Raw genomic sequence first — 23,627 nt, forward strand, 5'->3', positions numbered from 1 at the left:
ATTTGTCACCGGTGATAAGTGAGGCCGGGGCCGTTCCCACAAGCGCCTGCAGAGGGGACGGCTCTCCCACAACACCCGACGGGGGACAGGCGCAGCAAACCACGAGAAAACACAGAACTTGGAGGTCAAAAAAATCCAGAAAGTCTCCTTTCTCTGGTTTGGAGAGGTTTGGAAGGGCAGCAAGGCCACTCACGAACCCCAAACCTCCCCAGGCTAGAAAGAGCAGACGGGAACTCTTCAGGCCTCGCCTCCAAAAGGGCCACATAGTGCCAGCTCGGTCAAACAATATTCCTTCAAAAACTCCCCAGCCGCTCCTTTGCCGATTGCAGAGGCTTTGAAACACGCTCTATTTACACAGACACTCTTCGCTCAAGCAGATGCTGCTGGAAACCCGTTCTTCTGCTTTTTGGGAGGGGAAATCTTTTCTCACAGTCCTAAATAAATGAGTGAGGCTAATGAAGCACCATGTCTAAAAGGTGAATTCCCAAAGCAACAGGAGATCTTAAAGGAGCACCAGAGCTCCCCCAGGGAACATACAAATAGAGCAGCAGCTGCCCGGGCAAGACCAGATGCAGATGGGTGAACTGAAAGCAAGACAAAAGAGAAAGAAAAAAGACAGGAAAAAAAAAATCAGTAAAAGAAATAAAGATCCCTGGCCTTTTCTGATGTGACTAATTAGGAAGGACCATCAGAACTGGTTCAACTAGCATTGTAAAGTGTCTCTCGTGTGCTCCGAGGCGCTGAGGAGGTTTGGAAACATGCAGGACGTCTTCCTTTCCTCTCTGCCCTCAGCAAAACCTCTCAGTTTGCTTCTCTGCTCTGTCCGTGCTGAGGCACACAGGCCTCGTAACGCGACTTGAAGACCAAGAGATTCAGGTCTCCAGGGGGCGAAGAGCATCCCGCCTACAGCTCCTTCCAGTTCAATCAGCCAAGATCCTCCGGATTGCTGGGTCTGATCTGGCAAGATGTTACCTCAGGACACTTGTGCACAGCTCCCAAAGCACCAGTTTATAATCTGGCCTACTAAAATAAATGCAAGTTGCCAGGCTGTGAACAGTGACATTCAGCACTATTTTACCTCTTACTCAGCCATTCCGAGGCCCAGGACAGACCCCTGGGAGGGGTCATTACTTCAGACAGCCTGGTTAAAATTGTTCCTGTACAAGCGAAGCCAGCCTCTGTGGACCTTCAGTGGGCGATGAGCAGAAGATCAGACCACTAGCAGATCAAATCCAGTCCGACAATTTAACAGGTTTAAGCAAAACAAACAAACAAACACAACAAAACAAACAAACAAAGCCTTTCATTCCTGTCTGGGAACCAGCCAGTGGCTCAAAACACAAGTTGACCGTGCTTCTCTCACCAGAAATATCACTCTGCAGCCAAGCAGCCACATCCTATACCAGCCAAAGCTTGGGAGCAGTCCTCAAGTGCAACCCAATTAAAGCCCACTGAAGACTTCTGTCTCCTCACGAGCATGGACTGAATTATCTCCTGAGCTTGGTGAACCTCCTTGGACCACTGCCACTGCCTGGGAACCTGGAAATAGGCATATGTCCAGCCAGACTCCAGCGTGCACACCTGATTAACCTCAAGAGCTCCATGAGAAGCAGAACTAAAAAAGCCAGTTTCAGATGGGTTCATCTCAAATAGTCAGTTTTGGTACATCTCTTGCCAAATGCAGGGAATGCATTCTTTGATGTCTGACAAAATGCAAACTCACAAGTAATTTTCACCTACAGCCCAGTCACTTAGGTGGTGCCTCCCCTTTATTGTGCTGCCTATTTTCATGAAACTTCTTCTCTGCGACCAGGTTTTTGGGGGCGAGAAAATACGCACACACATTGAAATAACCATTGTTTCCATCCAAAAGCAGGGCAAAGATGCCTGTAGATTTTTCTCATGAGAAGAGCCAATATTAACAATATTATTAAGAATTCCTCCTGATACTACTTCCTGGACCAAGCTCCAAGACCTGAGATGCATATCTAAATAAAAAACAAAACAAAACACGTATTCTCCACAAATCCCACACTTTATTTCAGCAGATACACCATTCAGTCCTGTAATAAGAATTTTTGGCACTTTTTTTAAATAAAGTTTTTTAACCTTTTCTGTCTACAGAGCAAAGGTTTACCTTACACACAGGCATGCTGCCTCGTACTGGAACCATCATCTCAGAGCCAAAAAAACACAAAAAGCAGCTGTTCCATCTTCTGTTGTCTTGACAGCCATTTTCCTTCTCTTATTCCACTGTACTTTTAGGAGTAGGGTGCAACAAGTCAAGCTGAATCAAGCTTTTGAGACAACTCGTGGGCACTGCAAGAAGTGACGTTATCCAGCCAAATATAGCATGCTTTCTCTGATCAAAGAACGACCCAAGCCTCTCAGTGTTATAACCGCCACCTAAAATAACTGGACAGCAGCAAAGATGCTGCAGAACATGGGGCTACTCTTCTAGTTACTTCCATTTGTAGCAGAACTTTATCTCCAGTAATTACCATCTACCTTGAGACGTTCCTGTTGTTTTTTTTTCAGTTGGATGCAGACTTTTTCCTGTCTTTCCACTCCTAAGTGGACGTTATGTAGTAATCTATTTTAGTGGTTATGCAGTAAAATGACTTTTTTCAGTCACAAAAAAAAAATATGGATTTCTATGATGAGGGCAAAAGGTTTCAGTGTAGAGCTGTATCTTGACTGAATTTGCTAAGTATTTCTTGTACCTTGCACTCCCATTCCTAAACCCTGAGAAAACATAATATTTATTCCTACAGATAATTCTCTATGAAGTAAGAACATCTAGTACATTTAGACCTTCAGCCAACAAGCCTTGAAGGCTCAAGATCAGTCTACTGTATGCTTATTACAGCATGCCTCTAAGCTACATACCATTAGGGTCATGATAGCGTACATCTCACCTTGGAATAGGGGCTTCCTCAGAGGTTGAGCTCAGCTAGCTTTCCCATTTCCTGGTCCTTTATTCGGAGGTCGAAAGTTGATTAATTTCAGGTTCTGAGAAGAAGAGTGCTTAGTGGTTCGTTCCCCTCCCTCCATTTTTTTTTTTTTTTTTGTACGCTATCAGACAATTTAGGATTACAAATAGCAGCAGCGTTCTGGAAATTGTTCCCATGTTCCTCCTTAAAACTGTACAAATACTTGGCAAACTGAACTACATACAAGATGATTTAGGTATCAAGTCCTCAACAGAGCATGACTATTTTCCATGTGGAAGATATAATCTCCTACCCTTCATGCTATAACCTAGTTTCTTGATTTCTTTGCCAGATATCCTCCCAAAACAAACCCTCTTCTGTGCATGACAAGCAAAGGACAGGAAGCAGTCTTGATTTGACTATGTTTAAGAAGTAAGACAGCCCACAGGTCCTCCAGAAACAAACTAATACTTGATCAAAACAGAAAAGAAACTTCGACTGTGGTTTCATATTCAGCAGGAGAGGTAGCTCCAAGGGCTCCCAGCCCTCCTTTCCCTACTACCAGCCCCATGACTGTCCATGAGCTCGCACAGGTCTTTGTACAGTCTTTTAAGAAATAGATTAGGGAAAATGGTACAGTGAGGGTAAGCAGGGGAAATTGGAAGGGCCTTCTAATTCCTTTTCACCCAGTCGATTTAATTTCTCCCTCAGCTTCACTGCTCACGAAACCATAGCCCCAGAGCCAAACTGACAGGAGAAGAAGTTGGGGTCATTTCCTATTTATGGCTTTACAGACATATTTACTACAGTGGCTCAGGAGTTGTTTTCTTCTTCCAGTCTGTTTACCAATTGTTTGTGCATTTAGAAGTCGGGTATGCATGCTGCCGTGCTGAAAATTCTTATGAAAAGGAATAAACATGGTGAATTAGATCATTCTACACTTGAGTACAGTAAATGTTTAAAAACATAACATTCTAATTTGGGAAAAAGCCACTGACTTCAGTACGCAGAAAAAAAGAGCTCTTAAGCAACCAGTTACCATGGTTCAGTTTTTTACCCTTGCAAGAAGAAATTCTGTTGCCTCCAAAATCAAGTTGTCATCTATCCTTAGACAAAAAAAAAGAAAGTCCCAACTGTTGGCACACCTGGCCCAACCATCACGGTGAACAGCTACGCCACTGCCTGCAAAGGGGACGCTCCCAAGTCAAATACTGTACAAAAAATCTCCAAAGCTTTTCAGAAAGAAAAATACACTTAAGCTATTGGGAGTATGGCTGCTAAGGCCAGCTACGTATTTACAGAATTGTACCCAGCAATTTAGCTTCCTGCTACAAAGCAGCAAGAGGAACATTTAATAATTATTATTTGAAGTTGGCTGCAGCTAAACTATTCCAAGTCAGGAATCCATGGTTTAACACTTGGATTCCTAACCAAGTCCAAGTTACGCGTCTGTTCTCATATTTCTTGACCTTTGTGGTTACATGGTTAAATATCCATTTGTGATCCATCCTAAAAGTTGCTACAGTCAGTATATGGAAAAGAACGAAAGAGACATGAAGGTTGAAAAGATCTTTGTGAGACAGGTTCAGATATGATACCCCTCACTGGACTAAATGACAAGCATTTATTAAACACACTGGCAGAAAACAGGAACATGTGCTACCTAGGACAAACGCAGCAAGATCCTTTTAGAAAGGCATTACATCTGAAAATAATTTTCATTCTCCTGGTATCAGACCCCACACATACCAAATGTATCCATTTACTAGTGATAATGCAGCATGCAGCATGTCAGAAGGGGAAAAAAAAGAATAGAGATACACAGCTTCAACAAAAAGGCATTCTGAGGATGGAGAGGACAAAAATTATCAACATACAGACTAAAGGGCAAAACATTTCGGAGCCCTTACTTACTATGTTTATCAGTATTTCATTATGTTTCTTCTTATTACTTGATACATCTGTCAATTTATTGCATGCAGAAATTAGGAACTCTTCAGCAGGGACTGTCCTTATTGTATGTACACGCTGCAAATAACAATGCAAAGCTCCGATTTCCATCAGAGTGGATCTTTAAACGATCCAATTGACAACTCATGTGTGAGATTCAGCCCATGCAGATCTTCCCCTTCAGTCTCCTACATAATCATTCAGGGAGAAGGGAAATGGCTGCTTAGGCAGCAGATGTTTCCAAACAGTTACCTCTGTCTTCCTTGGACCAGCCAGGCACTTAGAGCCATCACTGCCATTTCTACATCAACTCAGGAGGAAAGAGGCATTGTGCCTCCTTGGGTGTGCATGCCCACGCCAGGCTCATCAAAATACATCACCACATCAGTGGAGAGGTGGGAAGAATAAAACTCAAATCCAGATTCTGCAACTAAGGGTCAAAAAAATAACTCTTCACTACACATCAGTCATTTAAAAGGCAATATTACGGAAGCTAGCAAGGGGATAAAGCTTTTCTTATTCAGATTGACAACTTCTCTGGCAACAACTCAGAACATAAGTCTGTGTTAGCCCAAGTAACACAAGATAGGAGGTATTTGCTTCAAGTTTTAATGAACAGATGTTTTCCCCACAAAAGGCATCACTAATTAACATACTACACCAGTTCCAATAACTATAGGTTAATCTTTCACTGCATGTTGATGCTAATACAGTTAGGACTGCTAATTGCAGGCATGACAGGTTACATTTTACATGAGCTACAGAAACTGAATCTCATGCTTGAATTCTGCCCTCTCTTTGTTCCCAGAGCTACTCCTTCCAACCTACAGTTAAGATAAAGCAAAGCAGCAGCAAATCACTACCAAAGGAAAAAAACTAAGTTGGCCTTGCCTTCCTCCATCCCTCGTATTTCAATCAGTCCATACTGACTGGCTCACTGAAGAGCAATTCTGTTCAGCTCGCAAATACCATGCAATCTGTGTTATTGCTGGTTTCACCATTTTGCAGCTTAGCTCTGTTGATAGATGAACAAGCTGAAGCGATTCATCCAGCTGACACACGCACACACAAACCTATCAAAGGGACACGAGGGTGAGACTGCTCTTGTGAGGTAAGCCACAGTTACTTTAGATCAGGTTTAGTGTGAAACCACAGCCCGTGCATCAAGGAAGCCGTGTAGCTATAGCCCAAGCCACATATATTCCAGGCAGAGAACCATCCTCAGCCATGACAGCATCCTGGTACTCCTACCAATTTCTTCCCCCCTCTATCACCAAGAGAGGCAGTGCGTGTACCAAAAGCAAGTGGCAGCAGGAACAAAAAATCCTCTCATTCTGATATTCTGAAACACAGGCTTTATATTAGTCTCAAACTGTATTTTGAAGACGTTTCCCATAGGGTTGGGTTACACTAACCTGGACTACAAGTCAGCTACCTGACCGTGTCTGTAGGAACATAGCGAGTCACTTACGTCACCTAAAAAAAAGCTACTGCATATGCTCCAAGTAAGCTACTGTCCAGCTTGTTGTTTAAATGCTTTAAGTAGTATGTTTAATTTACAAAGTTTAAACAGGAAGAAGGGACTACATTTGCAGAGATTAAGGAAGAGAGGACAGCAAAAATGCAATTCATGCTCCATAAGTCATTTCTTCTAGTGGCCCTGCAAGAGATGTGGATCTGCAGGAAGGCAAGTGGGTGATAATTGGGGACAGTTGGAAGCATTGTTTATTTCCTACTAGGGAAGGCAGTAGTTCAGGCCTCCAAGGATAAACCAAATTTCTCAAGCAGATGGAAGACATTTCATTTTCAAAGATCAACCATACAACAATGGACCACAGAAAGGAAGGAGCCAATTCACAACAACAAGAAAACAAGATTACTAGAGATTTTAGAGAGGAGTTCTCATCAAAATCCACACTTACAAAGAACCTCATGTTGCATCAGAACTTGCACCACATCCCACCACAGTCAATTCAAAGATAATTTTATTGGCAAAACAAGCTCTGCAAGTGTTACCCACATGTAAGAGACACCACACTTGAGTTTCTCCCAAAAGTGGATTCAACATATGAAGTGCTTGCCTTCACAAAGGTTTCACGAGAAGGCTACATCGCATGGAGGCCAATAATAGGAATGAAAATATTCAAATGAAAAATATTTTATTTCTAGTACTATCTTTTCTTGCCTTCTCTCAACTTTTGTATTTTACTCACAGAATCAGAAGATTTCCTTCTAAGTCTCTACTTTTACTTCTCTTTTCCAGACTTTTAAAGTTTGATTTATGGAGTTTTCCCTGTATCCAACTCAAAGTTGCACATGCCAGTTCAGGATTTGGTAAGAGTCTGACTTAGTTTTGCACATTTCATTTTGTGCTATCTGCCAGCATGATAACTTTGCGCAATAACTTGTTGCAGTCTAGCTGGCTACTAGGTTTGTACTTTTTTGCTGTTTTTGTTACAGAAACTTGTGTTCTGGTTTAGATTCAGACCAGTTTCTCAAGCAGATGGATTTTGGATTAAGTTTTTTGCTTCGTTAGACTCAAAAGGAGTTCCAAGTCCAAGAAGCAATATTTTCATAGGAATGGACAGCATTTTCGTTTGGTTTCAGTTTATGTGTCTCTAGAACTTTTAGGAGGCGGCAGCTTTGCCGTTTTGGCTGAGATAGCAGCAAAGCCAAGCCTTTTTATGCAAACATCAGCAATGGAAATCCTCCCAGCCCTACTCTGCTGCTATCACTATATAGATTGCATAGATGTAGTCCCACCACATCTTTGCAGATCTGAAAATAAAAAACTTCCATTTGGTTACAATGTAAGGATATACAGAGCTCTGGAATTCATCCATGGGGGAACTGAGTTTAACTTGCCACTGAATGGTATAGCAGCAAAATCTGTGGATTGTACTCACAGATCTCATTATTTAAGTAGTTAAAGTGAGTCTTACTTGATAGGACCTCCAAGTACCCAGCATCGCCACACTGGCATCAAGCCTTTTACACACACAGGCTCCTTAGGCTGGATAGTGCAGGGCTGTAGAGGGACCTTGATGCATGCCCAGCTCAGCCCAGACCTATCCTGCAATAGAATAATTATATCCTTACAGAGCTAGTCATTTCCCTCCTGTGAGCCTCTCCTCTTCTACTTGTCTCTAAAGGGCACAGAGCCCCATTGCACATACCTCAGACTTCGGTATGCAGACTGCAAGGTCAGGGAAGCTGGCTCCTTAGGCATATCTGGTCTTCTGTGGCATAACTGATGGCCCTCTTTCCTCACAACACTTTAATAGTCAGTTTAAGCATCCCCACCACGTTTATTTTAAGACCTTGAAATACAGCATGCAAATCATGTTGTTACGACATTGTTCAAGAAAAAGACCCAAACCAGCCCAGATATCACATCATGCCTTACCCAGATTAACCTGCAGGACCAACGCACTGCACCCAGTACATTAGCTAGCAAATGTAGGTGTTTTGGCAGCTGTCCCAGTCACTTAAGCGGAAGCCCGAGCTCAGAGGCTGTTTCGCCTGAGAGTGTAAGTCAAGATGTACATACCGAAGATGTCATCTCTGCCTCACTCCCTTCCTTGCTCGAAGGCTTCTGAGTAGTGTTTATTTTTATTCTATAACTGATGGATTGTACATAGGTTTAATTTGCCCTGCATCTCCCATTAGTTCCATACTGTAACCATGTTAGATTTGGCCCTGCATCCCAGATTAAGCTAAGCAGGGTTTTTTGTCAAGTGTTTAAAGTAGGCAAGTGCCTGCCACCCCTTTTCCCTGCCAGCCTGTTCAAAAGCATCTGCAGCACAAAAAGTGGTTATGGGTCATTTCTCAGAAACTCATCATCTGAGCTTCTCTTCTCCCTCCAGCACAAGTATTACTGCCATCAAGAGTTTACTTCTCCAGAAGAAACAACCAACAAAACATTACTACAGAATGTCACAGGAATTACTTATTTTTTGGACAATCCTTTTCAGCTTCAGTGTTCAGTCTCGGGTTTTCTGAAGAGCTGTGGGTGAAGAACAGACCTTAACAAACAAGAACAGAAACAAAGAGGAAAAAAAAAAAAAAAAATCTAAGGACAATGACTGGAAAACTTAACCTACGGAACTAATTTTGTTCTAGTCTGCAATTTGCACAAAGAGCAGCAAAAGATTACAACTCCTCACCTTCCACTTCACAGAAGGCAGGTCACAAACAAGAGAAACAGAGAAACAATGGGTTTCTCTTGTGAACAGATGAGCCATTTCAAGCAAAGAAGATTTTAGTGAAAAGTTGCAGAAGGCAGGGATCAACAAGGTGATTCTTTCCTGGTTAGGCGGGGAAGAAGCCTTTGAGTACTTGTAGCCTAGAAATTACTCAACAGATCTCACAAAGATGCAGACACATTCAAACTGCCCCTCCAGAGGTGCTGAGGCACAGACAGGGCATCCACCTGCTCCACAGATAAAAGAACTGTGGGCCTGAAAAAATAAAAATGAAAATAATGCCTAAAAGCCTTCTGTTATTTAAGATAATGCTGACTGCAGGTCTGAATTCTTTCTTACACAAAAATGCAGCGAACAAAAGCCTACGGAGGGTGTTGATTCACGAGCAATGACTGTTCAAACTGGGACAACAGATGAGGTTACCACCCTTGTGGTGGAGACATCTTAACCGCTCGTGAATCAGCTGTTCGTGAGTCAACACCCTCTCGCAGCTGTTGTTCGCTGCTTGACTGGGTACAGGAAAGAAGTCAGACCCACAGGCAGTCTTCCCTAAAGCCTAGTAAAGACGGCCAAAGGCAGGAACCTCACCAACCAGATCAGTTCACTTCTTCCGTTTCCACATCAATGCCCAAGAAAAATCCCTTCCCCAGTTTCCCTCTGCATGGATACGGCTCTCAATTCAACCTACCTCTTCCCTTGCATTAAAACCACATCTGTTTGCAAGGCAACTCCCTGTGCCCTGATCAGGAAACCTCACCTAGTCTCCCACATTATTTCTAAGAGTTAGACACTCAGAACTTCTTTTTGAGGGTCCATGACAAAAATGCAGGTAGTCCGATAGTATTCTTATGTCCTACTCATCTGTAAGCATCCTTTCGTGCTTCTTGGATGTTAAAACCTCCAGAACAGCAACCTCCCATCTATTTCCTTTTCCCATACCACAAGCTTTCCAGTCTTCTCTCACAGCCAGGCCCATTATGCTTTTCCTCATGCTAATAGGCGCTATGCTGATCAAGGCCTTTTCAAAAGGCAGCACAAATTAGGGGCATGTCCTCAAGCTGTAAGAAACACCTCAGGCTTTTCAAGAGTAACAGGCTCCAAAATCACCAGAGAGGAACAAAATCTCTGAGGTCGTAGAAAAAATATTTCCTAATTTCATCCTTGGGAGCTCAGAACAGAAGCAGCTAATGATAATCCTGAGACTTCTCATCTTTTTTCCTGCAGTCAAGAGTTGCAAAGAAAGCATTTGACTATTCAGCAGTTATGGAAATTTAGAACTAAAATTGGGTGGGAGCACAAAAGACAAAAAAAAAAAAAAAAAGGTGTGTCTTTATTTTATTCCAACCCTAGATCCCATGAGACACAGTTCTGCTGCAGCGAAGGGCTGCACCTTAGGCAAGAACCTCTCCCAGCCACTCCAGCTGTCACCAAATCAAACGAACTGACGCAGCTGGAGATACAGGCTCAAGGAGCAGAGCCCGTATTTCCCTCTAACCTTCTTACAGAGCCACACAAGGCTTCTTATGATCCTTTCAGAGCAGGAGGCTGGGAACGTCACATGGCAGTGTTGTAACAGTTCTCCCTAATGAGTCATCCCCTCACTTAGCAATGGAGAGGAGGCAGAGGTAGCCTCCTTCTGCAGGAAAGGATATTTTCTGTCACCAGTCCCGTTCCTTGCCTATACCCAGACTTCTTTCCAAACCCAGAGTGATCTCCTCTTCTCACTTTATGCCTTTTTCCAGGCAATCATCTCCAGCCTCCTGGCTTTTCTCCTCAACTCTGCTCTCCAATTTCATAACCTTTTCCGGACAGGACTGTTGTCTATCTTCCTGGACATCCCATGCAAAAATCCTTCTGGCTGTACACACTCCCAAGCCTGACTGGTCCCAAATTCCACAGATGCAGACAACCCCATCACCACCTTTAACTCACAGGTTTACCATCCCTGTACTATGCCAGCATCAGTCTCCATTTCCACCTCTTGTCCCCATGGCTAAGCTCCTCATATGGCTTAAGATCACCCCATAAGGACAGGAACTCTACCATTGAGGGTACCTAACAAGTTGCCACTTCCTTCAAAGCATCACTAAAATAATTCTCTCTCTACCTCAACAGTTACGTTTTGCTCAATGCTCACCTCCGCTTTGAAAACTTCTATCTTTTACACTACCTAATTAATAACTTTCTGCCATCAGATTTCATATAATTATTCCACTTGGATCTCCTTACGTGGCTCTTCTGTTCCTTTGCCAGCTCAAGTCCTTGGCTCTCGTTTCCAAAATCCCTATCTTTGTTTCTGTTAGCATCTGTGCTCCTATACCCCCTTCCTTTCTTCTCATGGTTTGAACTACTCTTACAACTGCTTCCTCATCCTCATTTCCCCATTTACCGCCTTTCAGTAGCTTTCCATGCCAACCCCATCCAAAAAAAAAAAAAAAAAAAAAAAAAAAAGACCAACAACAGAACAACCCAACTCTCTACCCTTGTTTTAAGAAGTGATTGGAAAGTAAACTTTTCCGAAGCTTTTCCCATTAAACCAAAGCAAAAGGAAATTTAATTAGAAAGCTATGCTATTTTAATATTGGACCTTATCTATCCCACTAGAATTATCACATCCCTGATCCTTATCGGATGTCTAATTTAGACTACAAACCCTTCAGGCAAACGTAGCCTCTTCCTCCACGTTACACAGAGCCACAGCACTTAGACCGATCCTTAAGGTAAGGAAAATACCTCAGAAATGCAAACAATTTCATTTTGCCAAGATCAGCTCCACTCCACGCACTGGGACTTGGGCATGACTCGAGCAGTGAGAAGTACTCGCTCTTCAAAAATTCCAAAGGCAAGAGTGGTTCCCCCCGGCTCCCAGCCACCTCCCCCCAAAAAAAAAGAAAGACTGCCTGACATTGTCTGAGAAGAGAGAAGCTGGGCATAGACTGTACTGAAAAGGCTTTTCCGTGGTACCTCTAGTTGCTTCCCGCCTCAAGTCCCAAAGCCATCACTTATCCCCTTCAAAACAGCAGGAGAGTCATTGCTTTTTTTCTTCCCTCTCCAGAAGAAGCACAGCAGAAATAAACCTCGAATGATAAATTATGCACCACCTTTGTGTGGCTGCCTCTTGGCCAGACGGGAAATTTTTCTCCCAAAGCCTTTTGTTCCCAGCTTTGATCCCAGTGTTGGATCCGCTCTGTTCAGCACTCCCTCGGCATGGAGGTGAAGGGAGAGCTGACACAGGCCAAGTTCAGGCTTACTGCGAGTCACAGTCAGATCTTCCATTAGCCATCCCCCCTCCCCCTTGCAAACTGGAACTGTCCTTGAGTTTGAAAAGATCCTATTAAACATTTTCCAGAGGGCCTTACAGAGGATACATTATTTTGATGGATGCTGGGACTAAAGGAGGAGGATTTCTAAGTACAGGGAAATAATGGAGTTTGTTCTAATGGGTTTAAGAGATGCCCGGGGGCACCAAGTAAGTTCCTTCTCTGCAAATCAAAAACACAGAAGACCAGAAAATGGAGCCGAACAACTAAACGCCAGGAAGCGGGGAAATCGGGCTCTATTTAACTGCTGCTCTTGGTTACAGCCAACTTCAGGCTGCTTGGAAAAACAGCACACACACACACCACTGGCACAAACTTAACAGGAGAAAACAAAGAGACAACAGGGGTCAAACTGGGGGTGGCAAGTAGGAGAAGGATGCAAGGCTGGGTCCCCACCCCCTACCAGAGAGTCGGATCAATTATCCTTGAATACTAACAAGATTTCTGATTAAAGAACTGCTGCTATGCAATAGGAACAGAAAGCTCCAGCAGCCGGGAGGGGCTGTCAGGCACTAACAAAGAGATACAGAAGACTATGCCCCATACTAGGGCATGTGGAGGAAGTCACCACGCTGGTAGCCTGGAGAAGGGTCCCCTCTGCCCCGTGGCCTAATGATGTCTCACTGCTGGCAAGTTCAGCTCCAGGAGTAAGGCTTCACCTTGACACCGCAGAACGTGGGATCTGTTTTCAGGCAGACACGGTCTCTGCTGGAAGCTCTGCTGGACAACACTTCGTTAAACATCCTCATTGTCATGCTACAGTGAGGTGAATTTTCCTGTCATCCTAACCCATCCAGGGGAAGTAGCTGGTGCTTCTTAGCTCTGAGCATTACAACGACATCAGGAAGTTGCTAGCAACATCTGACAGCCTGGGAAACAGGAGCCCACGTAGTCTTTGGTCAGACACTTTTTGACAAGCCTCCAATTTGCAGTACAAACATTTACTTTGCATATATGATATTTATTATCCATTTATCTTAATAGTTTGTGACCTGCTGACTGGTGGTTAAATGCAGAGACATCTAATGACCTAAGAAGAACCTTATGAAAAACAGAAGCTTCTCTTAAACCTCTTCACACTCCAAAGCTGTGCTAACGTGACTGTAGCAGGACGCGTAGATGTATCTCAGACCATCAGGCTTCTGACTGCTCAATCCCACCATAATTCCTTGCTATGAAGACTTTCAGTCAGTATTCAGTTTCCACGGTTGAGCAAGGCAAAAGCCCACAATGTTTAACATTAATAAACTCTTATGAGAACTTATTTTCCTGCCTTTGCATAGCGAGTCTCCTTTCATCTGGGCCCATGGCAATCTAGGAGGAGTTCTGCTCCTCACAGAAGCGTTGACTGCAGCTCAAGAGTCTCTCAGACTAAGCACACAGGATGGAATACTTCAACATTTAACAGGCAGTAGCAAAAAAAAGACTGGAAAGCTGAAAAACCTGAACATAAACTCACCCACAGGAGGATGGCAGCCAAATACTCCCAAGGTAACAGTCCCAGAGCAACCCAATACACAGAAGGAATAAATCACAAACCTTTGGTTTACAAGTCCCTGGATCCATGCAGTTACTGTTTTTATCTTTACTACGGGGAGATGGAAATCTACAGGGAAGATGATACAAAAAGACTTAGGAACCGTTACAGTGCCCAGTCTTCGTGCAGGATAGGCAACAAAATCCCATGAAAGATTAATGCCTAACATAGCAGTCACGTCAAAGAACCACAGGCACTACAGATGCAAAAGCAAGAGCTGAACCATCAAGCTCATTAGATGCATGGATGACAATTACAATTAGCGTTCTCTGCCGTGATTTGTGTGAAACACAGACAGCCACTAAATACAGGATGCCAATTAATGGAGTGGGTCTGCTGCATGCCAGAGCTCCAGCTCTGGATGTTATATAAGGTATAGTCAAACATCTTTAATGGATGATGGTTGGCGTAAATGCATGTGTGTATATATCACCTTGTAATATAAAACTGAGTGAGATAACATCATAAATAACTAAGGTGGAAATAACAGCAAAGTAAATAAGTTGTCCACTTTTATGGTATGTTTCTTTTGACAACACTTTACTCGTAATTCGTTTGTTCTGATGGAGAGTCAGTCAATTTCCGCTATCTCATGTGTCTTTGGTCATCGGCAAAAGAAATAGAAGTATTAATAAAAAAGAGAAATAGACAAAAATCACAAGTAGCAGAAGAATTCAATGAAGGTGTAGGACATGCACTTACTTTTTAACCTATTTTTAAAACCTTGGTTTTCAAGATAACATCTCTTTATCAGCTTTTATAAGCAGTATGTTAGTATGTTAGAGGCAAAATGTTATGAAGCATGCATTCTATTGTGTTCAATGCTAAGTTGCATTCTAGGGCAAGTGGAATTGGCCTTGGGCAAGACAATTTCTACTTCACTTCCCACATATACAAAACAAGGATAATATTTGCCTATTTCAAAAGAGTGCAGTAAAATTCAGGAGGACTATCAGACTACAGATCATTCTCACAGAATGAATGTTTTAATTATTTTTTCATGTTAATGTCACTAGTCTGGAGAACTGCAGGCTTTCAGGAGTTAAAACAAAATACAATCACTTTGATTTCTTTTCCTAGTTAACATACAGCAAGTACTGTTTTCAGGCTTGAACTACGAAAAACTGCATAATCTTTACATACAACCACATTTTCTTGTTTAACTTCAACAAACAGAACGTAGGGAAACGTCTCCAATTCTCCGAAATCCCAACCTGTGGCCCACATGAACAGAACATCCCTCTTCAGGATTCACAAGACACTCTGGAAATGCAAGCACTTTACATAACTAAGTGCCTATTAATTTGGTCGCTGCATACACCCACACTGCCAGGATGCAAGAAGGGATTCTCTAGTGCAGACAGCAGTGCTGAAGCACAGAGCTGAAAGCTTTTGGAACCAGAACACAAAAGAACATTGCTTATCTACACTAAATAAACAGCAATGTTAACTGCGTACTGGAAGATTATGTTTTATGTTTTTTCACTATTTTTCACATGCTACCATGTTTTAGTTGACAAAGAATTGTTTAAAAAAAAAAAAAAAACACAACATAAGACACCCAACATTTTCATTCTCCTGCTGCATCTTACTCTTAATTTTAAAAGTGGAGACGTTTTTCAGTGCTTTCATCGCTTTGACAAAAAGAAACGGTCAAGAGAAATTTCATGACCAGCACAAGCTGGGGATATCATCCAACCTGATTGACACCAAACCCAAGTACACTCAGCCTAACCAGGAAGAAGAGCATTATCAGCTCTAAACTGACAAGAGGAAAACAAGCGCTTTGCACCTGTCTCAGAGCTGTACAATCAACAGTAATGCCAAACACAGGTAGTGGAGATCTTGACGCCCACTGCAAACTGTACTTCTCCAGAGGCACCACCTTCAAGTTCATGACTCTAAGAGTCAAGATGTTCGGGGAGTGAAGCTCTGATACTAGCCATGCATTTTCCTGGCAGAGCTCCAGGAGCTAGAACAGCAAACACATCACCCAGACAGGTTCTGTGACATTCTGTGTTTATACTAACACAGACCATCATACCGTCAGGCCCTTCTTCATCACCATGCACCACCGGTGCATGCCATTAACTTTTAATTCTCCCCCTCTGTGCCTGTTGTTACCTGTGAGATGCTTTTCCAAGAGCTCATGATAGCTGCAGACCTGCTTTATTCCCCTGCACAGACTTCTCCCGTTTTAACTGCCCCTATCCACCAACAGAAGATCAAAGTTCAGTCCTGGAGATTTGTTTGCTTTACCCGCTCCTGCAGCGAGGTTCGGCAGGCAGTAAATGACCGGGTGCTTTTAACATTTCCTATAATTTACTTGTTTGGCATTGCAAATTCTGTGGCTGTTGATGCTTTATGACAGTTGAGCTATACACTGTCCCCACACGTACTTCTAAGGAACACCGATGGGAAAAGCTCTGCAAAAGCTAAGGGGTGGAAAATAGGGCCACCAACTCGCCACTGGCTTTGGCATCTTCTCTGCCAACTCCCTATCTTTTTCCTTACTTCTAAATACAAAAAAATATTGTTCAGGAATTGTGTCCTGCATTACTGGGAAGCATTTCTCCCCATGAAAGAAAGCAGCAGCTCACTTCTGGGAATAGTTGGTGCATCCAATCAAAAACTCACGCTCACTTGACAAGAGGATAGAGAAAAGGGCGCTGATGGGAAAACTACTTGAAAGAGAGACAAACTGCCATAAAAAGTGTCCCAGAGACATCAAGACACAACCACCTAGGAACAAACCCACTCTTTACAATCAGACATCCCCCACATGGCTGTTAACAGCCCAGACACATTAACTAGGAGCACCTGGGTAACAGCCAAAATAAAACACATCCAGATCTGTACCTACACGAAGACCTATGCTTTACATCCTTCTCACTCCTAGAGCGCAGCTAAATGTGTGGCACTTGGGAACTTAAGAGCACCTCTTGCTTTAAAAAGCAGATTTTCTGATACACGGAACAGCAGCCCTCTACTCAGCCTTCCCGAGCTGCTTTAGCACCTTCTTCAAAGCTGCCTGCAATTAGGTCTCTTGTTAGAAGAGAAATAATATTACTTGAAACTCAAACCCCATGTGATTGTGCCCCAGAGGCGATGCCTGTAGAACGATGGAGGAGGTCAGCAGCACCGCTGCAAACGCTTCCTGTAATTTCAGAGAAGCGGAGGAGAAAAAGGATGGGTGAAATCCCGCGGCAGCTGCCGGAGGAGCGAAGGGAGAGAAGCGAGGTCCGTATCTCCGCTCCCCTCCCCCCGAAGCCTCCCAACTCTTTATAAACAATCCCGAGGAGCGTTTGGATGGTTTCCCCTCCACCGGGCGCGCTCGGAAAACAAGGCACCGCCGCGCACGAGGACGAAGAGCGCTTCGCAGGCGGCGGGGCAACCGCGGGGCGAAGTTTTTTCCCCCGACGAGCCTCGCCGCAAGCGCGTCCCCGCTCGGCAACCAGCCTCCCCCCGGCCCCACCGCCGCTATTTTGGGGGAAGCGCCCCCCCCACCCCCTGTGCCGGCCGGGGCAGGTAGCCCGGGGCTGGGGGGAGCCACGGCGGAGCCGGGCTGCGCCTTTAAGGGGCCCGCGGCTGCATTCCTGCTGCGGAGCGGCGGCTGTCCCGACACGCCGGGCACGGCAGGCTCGGAGGCAACCTGCGCGCCCGCCCCACGGGAACAAAGCCCGAGCCCGCCGCACGGCTCCCAAGGGGGGGCAGCGGCCGCCTGGGGCTCCGGGGACCCCCTCCGAGGGATCCCCTCCGGCGGCGGCCCCGGGGCAGCGCTCCCCGGCGGGCGGGCGCGGGCAGGTGAGCGGCTCCCGGCCGGTACCGGGACCCCCCCCCCCGAGGGCAGAGGGCGCCTCGGCAGCCGCTTACCTCTGGCGTGGAGCAGCGCTCCCAGCAGCAGCAGCAGCAGCAGGAGCCGCGGAGGAGCGGGCGAGAGGCAGCCCCCGCCGCGCCGCCCCATGCTGGCAGCGCCCCGGCCCCGCAGCCCCCTCGCCGGCTCCTCCTGCGCGCCGCAGCCCCGCTCCCCGCTCCCCGCCGCCGCCGCTCGCTCGCTCGCTCCCTCGGCAGCCGCGGCGGCTCCGGGGCTGGGGGCTCGCTCCCCGCTCCGCCCGGCCCAGGCCCGGCCCCGGAGGAGGAGCCCCGCCGGGGCAGCCCCCGCCCCGCTCCCCCCCGGCGCTTCCCAAACTTTCCGCGCGGCGGAGGCGGCTCCGTGCCGAGACCCCGGCCCCTCGCCTTCCCCCCTCCCGGGGTCGGCACCGCCACGGGACCCTCGGGCTCGGCCCTCTGCGGGCTCCCCAAAGCGGTCCCCTGGGCTCCGGGCTCCCCCCGGGGGCGGAGAGCTCCCCGCCTTGTGCCCGGTGCAGCCGAGGCAGAGCCCCTGCGCCCCGTCCCAGCCCCTTCGCCGCGCACCCTTCGGGAACTGACCGCCCCTGAGCAGCCCCTTCTCCAGCTCCCTGCTCCGAGGGAGAAATTTCCCCCCCCGTTCATCGCAATTCTTCTCATATTTGATGTTTTTTTACAGCCTGGAGACAGCCGATGATGTAGGAATCTCTGCTACCCTAAAAAATAATTAAAAAAAGGAGCCAGGGTCGAAGCCTGTAGGAGTAGAAATTAACACTTGGACAATCGTCTTCCGTGCCTTCTGGTTTCTGCCTTGAGTTTAAAAGCAGACAGGCTTTCACTGGATGTCATTGTTAAAACAAGTTTTACGATCCTCTGTGGCATGACTTGACATCTTAATACGCGGGGTTGGCAACGCAAGAAAGTTCTGTTATGTAATTAATCTCGGATGATTTCTAAGTATTAATTCGGATGGCAAGCTGATTCAGATAGCCCAAACCCTGGACCACAGGGGAAGATGGGAATTTCGTCAAATTGACACCAAAGGGCCGGAGTTAGCAATGGTCTTATTTAAAGCCTTCACGCAGATGAATCCAGAGGAAGCTGCAATTATTCCTCTCCTTTAAAGAATCACAAGAGCAAGTAAACAGCACAGCATGTGACTGAGACAATTCTGCCATTCCTATTAATTAAGTGTAAAATGGTGAAAACAAAGGATATTATTAAACATGTCAACAGAAAATTAAAGCAGGGGCTGATTCTTGACGAACTGAGAGAAAAAAAAAAAAAGAAATCTAAAGAAAAAAAAAATAATCTGAAACAGCTTCACTGAGGAGAACTCCCAAGAACAGGAACACCAGAAGAAGCAAACCAAGCATAAATTTACAATATATGGGGCCCAGATTGCAAAAAATACCCACACAACAGTCTATTTGTTTTATATGCTGAACTGCTGCTTCAGGATGGGAATAGATCCGCTCTACGCAGCATGTGTGCAATAGCACCTCGGCTATGGCTCTGAATCCTGCGCCTTTGACAGACACAAAGTGCACAAAGTTGCCAACCAGTAACAACAAAAAAGGTAGCCAAGAGGGACTAATTGAGGTGGAGCGATTAAAAAGCCTCGCTATGCTAACATTGACTTGGAAACAGGGACAGACTGAGGCACGAAAAGAAAAAGCAGTTATTGTAAGAGAATAAGCTCCGAGATGATTGAAGTGGAAGAGTTGGGAACAGGGAGCTGAAGTTAAAGGTGAGAAAACATTAACATAACTCTGACAGGGGGCTGGCTGGCTGGCTACCATGCCAAACCCTCACATTATTGCACCCCCTAAAAATACAGGGCAACACACCCACAATTCATTCAAGTATATATTCTCTATTGAGGCTAGATTGTGGTGTAAATCAGAGAAGATTGTGGGTAAATCAGAGAAGCCCCGCTCACTTCAGGCTCACAGAAGCTTGTGAGAAGTTTAGATGCTAAAGTACTGCACGTGATAATGCACAAACACAGGGCCCAGAACTTCCTGATAACTACATACTTAAGTCATGAAACAGTCTTCCAGCAATCGAGAGGAGTGTTTTCCTGTGTTTGAAACAAAAGCCTCTTGAAAAAATATTGTCATAAACACAAATAAATTCACTTGTTACCTCTTCAGTCCTTCTCTCCCCAGGGAACAAATATTTTTACCCACTTGTGTTTATTGAAGTGTGTTTACCAGTCTTCTGCAACTCGTGCCTGTGTTCCGGCAATCACTTTCCTCTCTGTGCTCAATTTCCCTATAATTAAATCTCTGACTTATAAATCATATTGAAATCCCAAGGTGAAATGATAGAGAAGCACTAGTATTATTCTGCTTTTCATAATAACTTCCTAGATCTGCTGCAGTAGAGAGGATGGAAATTTTTCTCCTAACCCTCTGAGTTACCTACCTGATGATACAATACTGTGACTGAATATAGCCCTGATTCCATGTGGGATCTTTCAGGAATAATTGTGAAGTGGACTGATGTAGTGCAAAATGAATATTTTTGGTGAAAAAACAGTAGAAAAGCTGCTAAATAATGCTGGTAAAATTGAACCATATGCTTAGAACTTAACTCTCTCAAACCAAATAACTTGAAGAAAAACTACATGGATACCAGAAGGCATTTCAACACATGCACAAGATATGTACTGGTTTTTACACACAGCTGTAAGGGAAGAACAATATGTAACTTGTAATAATTTATAGATCATTGATAAGTGACATATAGCATAAGTATTGTAATGAAAATGGGAAAGGAGTAATTAAAATATAATTAATGATTAATTGATATGACAATATGCTTAATCAAATAAAGCAGGCATTATAAAGGGAACAGGGAAATTATCATCATAACGACCATTTCATGACACAATTTTCCCCCAAATAATAGATGCATTACAGAAATAAACCAACCCAATGAGAGAAAATAACTACAATGAAATAATATTAAAATTTAGCATCATTTGTAGCAACTGCGTCCAGAACACCAAGGACATTGGAAAAGGAAAAAGGAAAGGATCTAGAACCAGGTAGGATTACAAGAGAAAATGCACTTTAGCTATTTTTAAACCATAAAGATCCTAAAAATAAGTTAAAAAAAAAAAGAGAGAGAGAGAGAGATGGGCAGTTTTGTTCTTACCTGTCAAAGTACTTCTAAAGCACACAAATGGCCCTTCCTTGGAAGATGCTGCTCCACACCTCAAGTTTCCTAGAAGAAAATGACAGATCAGATAGTTTAATTCATATGGTTCACAAAGGTTTGGAGCAATCATGTTTTAAATATTTAAGATTGTATGAGTTAATTTAATAGGGGCAAAATGCTAGCCTCCCTTTTTTAAGTAATGTTAGGCTTACTGGGTAAACAGAAGACACAATAAATCTGGTATGACTTTTAACACTGTCTCACAGGATGTTTTCACAGAATCATACTTTAAATACAACTAGTGGAAAGCGTGTAGGCATCTGATAGAAGAAAACCACAGTGGTCATCAGTGGTTATTTATCAAAATGCAAAGGCATGTCAGTTGGTACCTCTCAGAGTCTGTCCTAACCCCTGTTTTGCTTTGTATGTTCAGACACAGCTCAGGTAACACACTATTTATGCTTGAATATCTGTATTAAAGAAACCCTGATAATCTCAAAAGAACAGCAGGGGACGCAAACACTAGGAAGGGTGAGATCAGATTCCCCAAATACTATTGACAAATTGGACAGATTGCCCAAAAATCAACAAGGAAGAAAACAGTAATGAGAAATGTAAAATATTATTCTTCAGAAACAGACATCTGTAAACATTGTGAATTCCTGACAAGTCAGAATTACAGCAAAAACACATCTTAGGGTTACACGTATAACAAACAGTATAAATCAGCGGTGCAGTGCCACTGCCAAAAAATTCATTTCATTCTGGAATGCATTAAAAGGTGTGTCACAAGGAAGACAATTTGTTTCATTTCTAAGCTTCACATGGTACTGAAGCCCCAAGTAGCATGCTGCATCTCATTTTAGCCGAACACCTTAGAAATACAAACACAGCTGAAGAGAAACAAGAAAATAACAACAAGAACAAGAAGTTTATAAAACAAACCCTACGAGAAAAAGCTGAAGGAATTTAGATTAGCTTAGTCAAGAAAATAAGCTCCAAGTAGATGCAGCTTTCTGATACATAAAAGCTCGCTATAGAGATGGTGATCAGCTATTCTCTATGGCTCCAGTAGAAAGGCATTAAAGAGTCAACTTGATTTCTGACAAGAAATACTTAAAAGATTTTGCTAATCAGCATTCCAGCTAAGCATTTTTTTAAACACTGCAGCAGACTGTCTAGAGGCACTGTGGAATCGATTCCATTGGATTTTTTTTAAGAACGAAATTGGATAAACTTGCTAGTGCTGGCCTTGATATAATTAATCTGGATGTGGTACAGGTTGAGCTAGGTGGTCTTTTGGGATCTCTTCCAAACCTCCAGTTCCACTATGGATATAACTCAAAAAAATTTAACTGGAAAGATCAATATGAAGTCTACATTTTGGTTGTTCAAATTCTGCTGTACTAATGGGCTTCCTTAACTAAATAGAAAATCCAGGAAAATAACAAGTTGCTCCCTACCGAGCTCTACATTCAAGATAAAATGACAGTGCCATCAGACTGTGGGATTTTTCAATGGCCCTTTTAATTTCTATCATTATTCTCCTGCTACATTACCCATACCAGTTCCCTTTTCTGTGTCACTAGTGAACCAAAGAGGCTGTAGCTTGGAATGCCCGGTAAGATAAAAATGAAGATTTTACCCATATGGAGGAAGATGCAGATATGCAGTTGGGCCTCAGAATTCACTGTTGTACATAGAAAGAAACAGTTTGATTTTCCAAAGAGCTGAGGGGCCTGCAGCATTCACAGCTGGTGACCTAGTTTGTAAATGATGGTCTCAGTGTTAAATACATTAAATGAAATGTTAGCATTGATTTATATTTTATGCTATGCTATCGCTTTTTCCCTTGTTGCCTTTCCTGAATTTTTCTAGCAGTAGCACCACTACTTTGAACCCAGATGTCCTTTTAGATGTCATAAACATTCCAGTCCTGTCAGTACTGTCCTTTATGCTGTTTCTCAAGCTGAAGCCACTTACTGTGAAGACAACAGTAATCCATATATTGTCTTCTGCAGCGTTACCGCAGTTGTTTTCATTTGCGACAAAACAAAATTCAGGTTAACAAGTCAGAGCTCATGCACTACTTCCCATTCTCAGCCTTTTTTCTATTTACTACCTTCTAAAACAGTCAAATTCCAATTTATTTGAGGGAAATTTGTGACCATCTAACAGACAACTATTAATTCTACTTTATGGTGCAGAACAGCAAAACTAAACATTACATTAAATGGCTGCACTCAGAAGCTGAGATACGAAGAATCCTGCAAAAGTCACTACGTAATTTAATGACCCAAGTGCAGATTCATCTGAAAGCTCTTTTATTTATTTATTTATCTACTGACACTTGATGGAGGGGTGCAAAAAGCCCCAAGTAAGTAAATTGACTCTCAAATCAGGAGGAAAAAAAGCAAACCAAACCTTCCTTCATGTTTTGTTTGAGACAGTAGCTCTTCCTGGGTGTCCTGCAAGCTGGTTCTGCTCTTTCTTTTGCCAGTTCCTTTACATCCTCTATGTAAAAATAATGCAAATACACCCTCTTCTATTCCTGATTGGACTCCTCCCTGCAGTGAAATGGCAATTACCCAGGCCTTGCACAATGTCTGCATTGCAAAGGTAGCCTGTGGCCTAGCCTTAGGAAGAGCACAGTTTAATACCTTGACTC

At 43.8% G+C, this 23,627-nt stretch overlaps 1 protein-coding gene across 3 annotated transcripts in view; it reads right to left on the bottom strand.

The window, feature by feature from the left end:
• Window positions 1–17,938, bottom strand: part of LRP4 (LDL receptor related protein 4) — a 75,116-nt gene extending 57,178 nt beyond the window's left edge. For all 3 annotated transcript variants that reach the window (XM_084287781.1, XM_084287780.1, XM_084287782.1), the window contains exon 1: window positions 17,819–17,938. In XM_084287781.1, coding sequence (XP_084143907.1) covers window positions 17,819–17,909 — 91 coding nt within the window. In that variant the 5' untranslated portion in view covers window positions 17,910–17,938. The remainder of the gene's footprint in view (window positions 1–17,818) is intronic.
• Window positions 17,939–23,627: the final 5,689 nt, after the last annotated feature.

This window comes from Netta rufina (assembly GCF_964035555.1).
Source record: "Netta rufina genome assembly, chromosome: 5".
NCBI classification, from domain to species: Eukaryota; Metazoa; Chordata; class Aves; order Anseriformes; family Anatidae; genus Netta; species Netta rufina.